The following is a 9,739-nucleotide window of genomic DNA, read 5'->3' as shown; positions in this document are numbered from 1 at the left end:
GTTGAGATTGGGTGTCAGTCCGTCTGTGTCACACCTGTGCTCTCCCACGTTAACCTTCACAAAGCACCCACACCCGTCAGCGCAGGGTCCTTGTCTGCTCAGAGGCCAATTCGACTGGATAAACGTGTTTGCAGACCTGGAAGTCTGCCGGATCAGGTGTCAGGAAATTGAGTACAACTCATCTGTTGCCCCCTTGGCCCTTAGAAGGCAGCACGGCGCAGTTAATGGGAGCGACTCAGGCTGAGGAGCCGGACTGAGGCCGGTTCATCCTGGGGCTAAATCTGAGCACCTAGATCAGACCCACCTGCAGCAGGCCTTCATCGAATCATGCAGTTTCACTGAGCCATGCTGTTGTCAGCGAGAAAATCAGTTGGTTACACAGCCCTCCGTGGCCCCAGGACCCCAATCCTCTCCAAGACCTGGTGGTAGGATTCATGCCTGGCCCAGCTGGGCATCCTGCACCCTCCTCTCATCCACAGCTGGCATCTGTAGCCCACGTCCTACCTGTCATTAATCACCTCGAGTGCCATTCCTGTCATTTCCCTTGTGCGAAAAACAAGGAGGTAATAATAAGCACGAGGCAGATAATGTGCAGAGGAGGAAAAACTTCCATCCACCCTCTTAGGTTCTGTCCCTGGGCCTGAGAATTAAACTGGCATAAGACGGATTAGCAGGAGAAGAACATGCAAATTTATTTAATATTTTTACATGTACATCGAGTCTTCAGAAGGGAAACGAAGACCCAAAGGAGCCCTTAGGTCCCAAAGCTTATACACCTCCTGACATAAGGTCAGAGAGCCTGTCCTGCCTCTGCTGCCTCTCGTGCACCTTCAGCTCAGAATGGTCAACAAGCCAAGTGGCGTATTCTCGGTGGCGGGTTCTGCACCCTCAACAGTGAGCTGGTAGACAGATGTGTTGTGCTCACCAATACGGCTGTTCCTGTCAGGCAGTGCCAGGATGAGGGTGCCGGGCACGCAGGAATTAAAAAGACCCATCTGTTCCCAGCGCCTCTGACGGGGCGGCACTTCAGCCTCGTCACAATCCAGCTCTCATCCGGCAGCTCTCAATTCAGGGGGAGGAACAGAAGTGTCACGGAACTGGGGGCTCCTGCATATAGGAGCAGGGCCCTGTGGCCGCGGTCTCCCTCCTTTCAGCTCCCAGAACCCCCTCACTGGCCTGGGACTGCTCCCGGTGATTCCCACAGTTGTGAAGCAGCCTTCTCATTGCCCCGTCCTCGTCCCTGCCACACAGGTGTCCATACTGACACCTTGGGGCTCTGACAGAACTCCGCTGGCAGCCTCACCCAGTGCTGTTCACCGTTGGGAAGATGAGCCGCAGCGAGCACACGCTGGGGACATGGGCACTGCCGGCTGGCCCTCTGCGTCTGCAGCTGTGGCACCAGGGTGACACCCCTGTGCCGTGTTCTCACAACTGTGCGCGAGTCTCCACCGTGCAACGCACACTCGCCTGTTACACACACTCACTCGCCTGTATTTCTCCCTTTTATTGTAGGTAGGGCGTTGTGCTAATTTTTTGAAAACTACATTTACAAGTAGATGGTTATATCTGAGACCGCAACAGGGCACAGGACACCTGACATGACAAGGGGCAGGGAACTAAGGCCGGAGAGCACCCCAGATCCTGTTCCAGCTGGAGCTGCGCTTCTCCCTGCGAGGCCCCGTCTGCAGACCCACCCCGACAGAGCCCGGCGGTGGCGGCTCCGCTCGCGACGGCCGACCCAGACCACGCGGTCCCGCTGCGCGCCCTCCTCCCGCAGGAGCCGCAACAAACAGCGCGAGGGTCCAGGCGCGTCGTCCTCGTCGCCGGGAAGGTGGCAGCACAGCGACCGCACGAGCGAGTCCCGAGGCGGGAAGGGGCTGCGACACCGCGGGCACCTGCGCCCCTGGCCGCCGTCGCAGCGTTTCCCGCGTTATTTTCAGGGACTCTCGGTCCAGACGGCAGAGAAAAGGGAAGAGGAGCCCCGCCTTCTGCTCCCGTGCACGGTAGCGGCCGACTTAGCGCTCACGGCCCGGACTGTAACCGTATCGCCCGTCTGTGTGCATGAGACGCCTGCGTTTAATACGGGCGGCTACACCGCGTGTTAAACACGCCCCGGCACGGACACACGCATTCAACGTCAGCATCACCGCGCGCCCGGAACGCCGCGCAGACCCCGAGTGACGGGCTCCGGGTCCCAGAAGCTCCTGGACGTGGGTCCTGCTGCCTCCGCGGAGGAGCCGGAGCCGGAGCCGGAGCCGGCGGGGCTGCGTGGCCCGGACTCCGGGGAAGGAGGAGCAGGCCAGAGCTGGGGCGGAGCTCCAGGCCTGGACCGCGCAGAAGGACGAGCCACGGGGGAAGGAGGCGAAGGCAGACCCCGTGGAAGGGGCCGGCTCCTGGATAAGAAGCCGCTCACAGCAGCTGCCCGTCGGCCCCGGGCCGGGACCCAGCGCCACCCTGAGCGGTGACAACAGTCCCTGCTCCTTGCTTCAGAACCTCCCACCAGGAGAGGTCCCTACAGGGCAGAGTTCCCTCCCGCTGACCCCACAGGCCTCCAGTCAAAACGCTGGACCCACCGCCTCGACCCCGAGGGGCATTTTATCACCTATGACCCCCGAGTCATCTGGCTCCCTAGCCAGGAACCAGCAGTGGCTGACTCGGTGGCAGGATGGCGGCCGAGAACTGTGAAGGTCAGGGTTGGTGGAAACCTTCAGCCCGGGGGTCTTTCCCTGTGGCCCTGACCCTAACTAGGACCAGACTCCAGCGTGGTTTACACTGGCTGCTGGTGCTTCATAAAACGTAACTAGGCGCTTATCTGAGCCACCGGCACAGGGGGGCTGCGTTCCTGCCTGCAGGTCCACAGCTGCTGAGACACTTGCCCGACTGGTGATAAATAAATGGCAAGCAATTGGATAGATTGGAGTATATGAGGAAGGCATTTGGTATAAACCTAATTCGGCCTGACCTTGTTTTTGAAAGCGGCCTGATGTGGCTGTTGAGCATGCCTTGCATATCTGCTTTAAGCATCTGCTGTGTCCCAAAGACAAAAACAAATGGCCTTATGATAAGCTGCAACTTCCCCCACATGGCATTTCCTTAAGGATAAGCATCTCTCCCTAGGCTAGGAACTGATTGCTGTGCCCACCCTGTGACCACACAGCTTGAGACAGCAGACCTGCCACCCACTGTGTGCATAGCTGTGCTGTGCTGGCTAGGCAATCTCATGACTCTTGTAAAAGGGACATTCCCATCATATGCGATGGATGCTCTTTGTTCCAGGATGGTATATAACCACTCTGTGCACCCCGCTTCTTTGGTGCCCTGGGGAAGGAAGGCCGGGTTAAGCTCCTCCTCAGATCTGGCTCCTAATAAACTTGCCCCAGTTTTCATTTATAGTTTGGTTCTGGATTATTTGCACTGACACTGGTCACGGGCTGCTCTCATTTTTAAATTTCTCCACTGCCTCCAACAGCAGTCACCTCAGTACAAAGTCGAATGGAGAAATATTTATCATTTAATTAAAGTAGGAGCTGTCATAATTCTTCCTCCAAATGTTTGGCATTAGCTATTCCAAAATGATAGCCACTATCAAAAATTATCATAACTCATTTACTTTTTAGCAGATGCTTAATTAAGACTTTCATGAACTATTACAGAGTTAGCCAGGGGAAGTCTGCGTTCACTCAAATTAATTTTACATTATTACAAGCTAGAATGACTTTGAGAAAAATCGATATGGTGTTTCAAAAGCTGTAATTAAAAGGAGAAAAAATTAGAATTTTTCTCCCTACCTGTAGCAACCTGATGTATTCAGAGTGATTCTCCACACATTTAAAAAGAATTATCATATCAGAGTGACAAGGAAAGTGTGGGAAAAACCTTCAGCTCTCACAAAGATTAAAATTGAGAAATTTGCCTAAATTGACATTTAATGAAATACAGACTCAAATTTGGTTTTGGAGAGTGCTTCCATCCCAAGATAAGAGCAGCGTCTCAGAGGAAACTAATGTGTGACTCCAAACGTGTGAGTGGTATCTCACGACGCTCACTTCTCTCGGGTCCACGAGGTGAGGCAGACGCCTGGGTCAGGTCGTCCTCATTTCCACTCCTTCGCTGGGGGTCACCAGGAGACAATTCGGGGCCTGGGCCCCCATCCCAACATCTACACCGTTTATCAAGAAGGAAAGCAGTGACAGGGAACTTGTGGTACGTGCTATTAACCACACAGGCAATGAATCCACTCAGCAGACTGTCTCCCGAGCAGCTCCAGGAGCATCCACCGTGCTGGGTACCCTGGAGGCAACGAGATGCAGCCCCGGGCCTGGTTTCCCAGCATCTGAGTCTCTGAAGTGGAAGCTCAGCCCAATGCAGCAAAGCAGCCCAGCGTCAGCGGGCAGGTGCCCGGAGCCCTCAACATCTTACCTGGCCATCTCACTGGACCCTTCTCAAGGCCTGTCCGGTGCTGCTATCATCCTGGTTTGTGGGTGGGGAAACAGGGGCAGCCCGTCCACCCTCTGGCGAGATCTAATCTCATCTCCGAGAGTTCCTATGTGCTGACCCCACGGCAGGTGAGTTATTATGAGGATTCTGGTTCACAGCTTTTCCGAGTCATGGGCCCCACCCGCAGAGAAGCCGTCACGATGCGCCCGTGATTATTTCTCATGATGGTGGGCTCGGCGATTCCCAGGCGGATGCTGAGTTCCAGGTCTCCAGAAAATCCAGAATCTGCGATGAGAGGAGAGTCCAAGTGAACCAGTGACGGTGAGCTGACCCTGGGCTGGACGTCTGTGCAAATCGTGTTAACAAAGGGACAGACACGCCAGCTACACTGATGCCTGCGGAGGACCAGACGGAGCAACGACATCCTCCGAGCACGAGGATGAGCTTCCACAGCCGCCAGCATCTTGTGATTCACCAGAAAACACCACGAATTCTACTGGCAGACTGGAACTTGCTCAAAAACAACTTTCCCATTGTTGGAAAAACCTTCAATCCAAACTTCCTCCTGAAATAACGACATAAACAGGAATTATTGCAGAATTTTTAATGTGAAAAAATGGATGAATCACTTATCAAACACTGAACACTTGAACAATTTTCTTGAAATTTAGACCCCTTAAGTAACGTCGTGAGAAGCAGTCTTTCTGTCTCTGACGCCCAGCTCCATGGTGCCGCTCATCTGCCAGCAGAAGAAATTCTACATTCACAAGATCTCTTCCATCAGTTTTCAATATTTGATAAGGATTTTAGAAAATTTCTGCTGGGCTCTGTTATAAATGCTACCTGGATTTAAAAAGTAATCTACCTGGGGACCATGTGATGGAGGAGAAATTCCCCCTCCTCCCTCTCGAGGGCGAAGGTGTCACTTCTCTGTGGCTCTGGGGCCGCAGGCCCTGCAGTGACCACGGGGACCACCCCTCATGAAAGCATCCTAGATGAAGACGACTTCAGGACAGATGGTAGAGACACGCAGCAGAGACACAAAGGACGAGCTTAACGAGGCTCCTGAGATGTGCGGTGGACTGGGGACCGCGCCCCTCCAGTCTGTGCTCAGAGCGGGCTGTGCAGCTGCCCCCACCTGCCCTATTGGGACATCTGCGGACGTGACACGAACCTGGCCAGCGCGGCCAGTGTGTCCAGAGGGAATCAGTCCACAAACAACCCTCAGGAAGGAGCACCGTCCACAGCATCGTCATTCCAGGCTGGAAACCAGGCCCTGAGGGGCGAGTCAAGCTTTGCAAGGCCTCATGCTCCTCAGCAGAATGGCCAAGGACTTCAATTCGGGTCCCTGGTTCCGGACTTCGACTGAGGCAACAGCTGTGCGCCTTCCTGAAGACCTGCGCCCTCGCCGACGACGACGGAGGGAACCGCGGGGGCGTCTGTGTTCGATTTCCCCTGAGACGCAAACGAGGTCGCCCTCGCCCCAAACAGCTACAGCTGTAGGACCATTGTGACCAGTCCCCTCCGAGACCGGCGAGCTGCGACCACCGGTGAGCACAGCCGCGGCCCAGCGTCTCAGGAGGAGCTGGAACCGGGGTCCGCAGCCCGGCCTGAGCTCCTCGGGGAGGGCCTCCCGGAGCGCGCAGTTCCTTCTCTCGCGCCTCTCCCCGCCCCCCCGCCTCTGCCTGCCGCCCCCTGCCCCACCTCCCCGTCCCTTTCGCTTTCCCCTCCTTAACCTTAGACTTTCTGTCTCTGAATTGACAGTATCGTAGAACGTAGTTTTGTGTGCTGTTTGCTATTCCTGTTCAATGGAAGCTCAATTCTCTCTGATTCTTTGGAAAGCAATGTGATGGATAACATTATGTGTGAACTGGACTGGGCCATGGGGCCCAGATGTGTGGTCAAACATCATTCTGGGTGTTTCTGTGAGGATGTTTTTGGATGAGATTAATACATAAACAGGTGGACTCTCAGTAAAGCAGATTGCTCTCCTGAATGTGGTGGGCCTCATCCAATCAGCTGAAGGCCTGAATAGTGCAAAAAGACTGTCTTCCCTGAGCGAGAGAGAATTCTCCAGCAGAGAGCCTTCAGACTTGAGCTGGAACACTGCCTCTCCTGGGTCTTCAAACTGCTGGTCCTCCCTGCAGGCTATGGACTTCCCAGGCCAATTGTGTGAGCCAATTCCTTACAATAAATCTCTTTATATACATATATATATCTCCTATTGTTTCTATTTCTCTGGAGAACCCTAATACAGACAGTTGGATTGAATATACTACAATTTTATTTACAGGGTAAAAACTCAACTCCAGTCATGTCTATTATGTGAATCCTCAACATAGTTTTTCTCCTGCTTAGTGGTCTCAAGCAGAAAAACAATATTCCTGCCGCCAACAAAGTTCTCTATCGATAACTAGATCAACAGGACTCATGAGATGTCATCAGAAATTATCTTCAGTTTATTTCCACTGTCCTCTGAAGCTCTTCTGTGGGGATGTTCGTCAGGCAATTCCATGACTATCTGCTGCCTCTAATAGAGAAAGTCCCAGAGCGGCTTTAGGTCACTGTGTCCCTGAAGGTCCTCAGAGAAGCAGACGTAAAGAGGGATCAGAAACACAGAGCTCGCCTGGAGGGCGTATCTGTGAGAGACGAAGAGTGTGTCGGTCTGCGAGGGCTGCTGTGACAAAATGCCACAAGTGGGGGCTTGAACAACAGAAACATATCATCTCAGAGTTCCGGGGCTGGAAGTCTGAAATCAAGCTGTTGCTAGGTTGGTTCCCTATGAAGCCATGAGGAAGAATTTGTTGGATGGCTCTCTTCTAGCTTCTGCTGTTTTGCTGGCAATCCTTGGCTTTCCTTGGCTGTGGATATCCCCCATCTCTGCCTTCATCTTCACATGGCGTCTCCCTGTGTGCGTGTCTGTGTTCCCTTTTTATGAAGCCAGTGATTTTGGGTTAGGGACCCACCCTGCTCCAGTACGACTTCATCTCATCTTAACCAATCATGTCTGCAATGACCCTCCTTCCAGTGTCACCGTCTGAGTTCTGGATGTTAGGACTCAGCACATGGATTTCTGGGGGACACACTTCAATGCCTAACAAGGGGGAGAGAAGGAGTGAGAGGAGAGCCTCAGGCACATGTGGGTTTAGCACCCGTGAGTGGAGAGAGAAGAGAGAGAGGACAGGCAGGAAGCACGCCAGGCACACTGCAGGCGAGAGCACGATGTGGACAGGCCGAGGGGACCTGAGCACTGAGCTCGGTAAACAAAGCCTGCACTGGGCGAGTCCTCCTGACATGCTTGGTCCTCCTGGGAGGGGCTGGGGCAGCATGGTCACAGTGTGAAGCGGCCATGGGCCCAAGGGGCAGCACCGGGGCCGTGGGTCAGCTGTGCTCTTGAAGGAGGTCTGAGCGACACACCGCCACAAAGGAAGTAGGAAGGGGAGCATGGGCCACCTCACTGTGAGTGTAAATGTGAAGACGCCAACAAGTAAAGGAGCTACGCAAATCCTGGGTGATGGGCAGGAAAACGAACCCAGCCAGGAACGCTCGGATACGGGAACATTGGGAAGCCTGTCAGTGAGAAGCCACATTCCAGCGACCGCTGATGCAGAACAAACTGCCCAACTCAGCGGCTTGCCTGGCTAGGACTTCACGGGTCAGAAGCCTGGGACACGGGCAGTTCTGCTTGGGTCCCCTTCTGACTGGGTCCAGCTTCTTAGATGGTTCACTCTCGTGGCTCAACCCACGCGCCTGCATCAGTCTCTCGAGCACGGTGGCCTCAGACTTCTAGCACGGCAGCTGGTCTCCCCCAGACGGAGAGACCCAGGAAATCAGGTGGACTTACTAACTTGTCATAAAGTCACCCAACGTCACTTTCATCATGTTCTTTGGTCAAAGAAATTGTCTTCTCAAGGTCCAGGAGAGGGGACAGAGACCCCACCTCTCAATAGGAAGACTGTCAAACAATTTATGACCATTTTTCTTAAGCTACCACAGCACACAGTGGACTAAAGGAGAATAATCAAATTGTGTTCTAAGCAGATGCAGAAAATTCCCTTAATGACATTTAACCCTTGTCTATGATGAAGTCTCAGAAAACAAAGAATAGAAGGAAATTTGCTAACCTGAGAAAGGCAATATATCAAAACCTATAATAGACATCACACTCGATAGATAAAACTTATATAATTCATACCAAAATCAGAAACAAGACACAGGTACCTGGTATCATTGCTACTGTTTAACATAACACTCAATGTCCTGGCCAAAGGTATAAGACATGAAAATAAAATAATAAGGTTGAAGATTGAAAGAAAGAGATAAACTGTTATTACCCACAGTGGAAAAGCTCATCTACACAGAAACCTCAATAGGATCAATAAGCTTTTAGAATTAATAGGAAATTGAGCAAAGATGCCAGATCCAAGACTGGCTTACAAAAATCAGAATCATTGCTCTACCTCATCAATAATCAACTAGAAAGTTTCATAGTAAATAAATAAATGTATTCAAATGCTCTAATGGTGAAATATTATGGTAATAAAATAAAAAGCAAAATATATAGTAAATAAGTAAATAATCATTTACAATAGAATAAAAACATAAGCTCTAGGCTATCCCTTTACATTCTGTACCATTTTACACTCAGCTACCATCTGCATACAGCTCCACACTCCACATCTTGACACGGAATCTCGCCTCGTCGGGCTGCTCTGTTTCCTTCACTCCATGTCCTCAGTGCTCAGAACAGTGAGAGGCGCTCAGTGAGTGTGTGTTAAAGGAATGAATGTCTACTCAATGAGGAGTCAGGAATTGACCTAAGGAAGGATGCACCAGACTTTTATGAAGAAGCATTTTTAACTCTATTGAAGGACAGAGACGAAGATGTGGACAAATGAGGAGACAAGCTTTTGGACGTGCAATGGTAAGGATGTCAATCCTGAGTGAATGCATTCTTTCTTTTTTTTTTTAAAGATCAGCATCTGAGCCAACGTCTGTTGTCAATCTTCTTTTTTCCTTCTTCTTCTTCTTCTTTCTTCCTCTTCCTCCTCTTCTTCTTCTTCTCCCCAAAGCCCCCCAGTACATAGTTGTGTATTCTAGTTGTAGATCTTTCTAGTTCTGCTGTGTGAGACGCTGCCTCAGTGTGACAAGCGGTGCTAGGTCCGCACCCAGGATCTGAACCAGTGAAACCCTGGGCCACAGAAGCGGAGTGCACAAACTTAACCACTTGGCCATGGGGCCGGCCCCTCAAATGCATTCTTTGCAATGCAAACAAAAATTCCAGCTGGAATTTTAGGTAAGC

General features: G+C 51.9%; 1 protein-coding gene across 3 annotated transcripts in view; it reads right to left on the bottom strand.

Annotated features, from left to right (window-relative positions):
* Nucleotides 1–3,491: 3,491 nt before the first annotated feature.
* Nucleotides 3,492–9,739, bottom strand: part of ERICH1 (glutamate rich 1) — a 99,822-nt gene continuing 93,574 nt past the window's right edge. For 2 of the 3 annotated variants that reach the window (XM_070499663.1, XM_044760691.2), the window contains one exon: nucleotides 3,492–5,002. In XM_070499663.1, coding sequence (XP_070355764.1) covers nucleotides 4,986–5,002 — 17 coding nt within the window. In that variant the 3' untranslated portion in view covers nucleotides 3,492–4,985. The remainder of the gene's footprint in view (nucleotides 5,003–9,739) is intronic. The other variant, XR_011498761.1, reaches the window with a different exon arrangement.

This window comes from Equus asinus, chromosome 27 (assembly GCF_041296235.1).
Source record: "Equus asinus isolate D_3611 breed Donkey chromosome 27, EquAss-T2T_v2, whole genome shotgun sequence".
Classification (NCBI taxonomy): Eukaryota; Metazoa; Chordata; class Mammalia; order Perissodactyla; family Equidae; genus Equus; species Equus asinus.
Note: the sequence above shows the minus strand (reverse complement) of the source record. Positions and strands in the feature narration are given on the sequence as shown.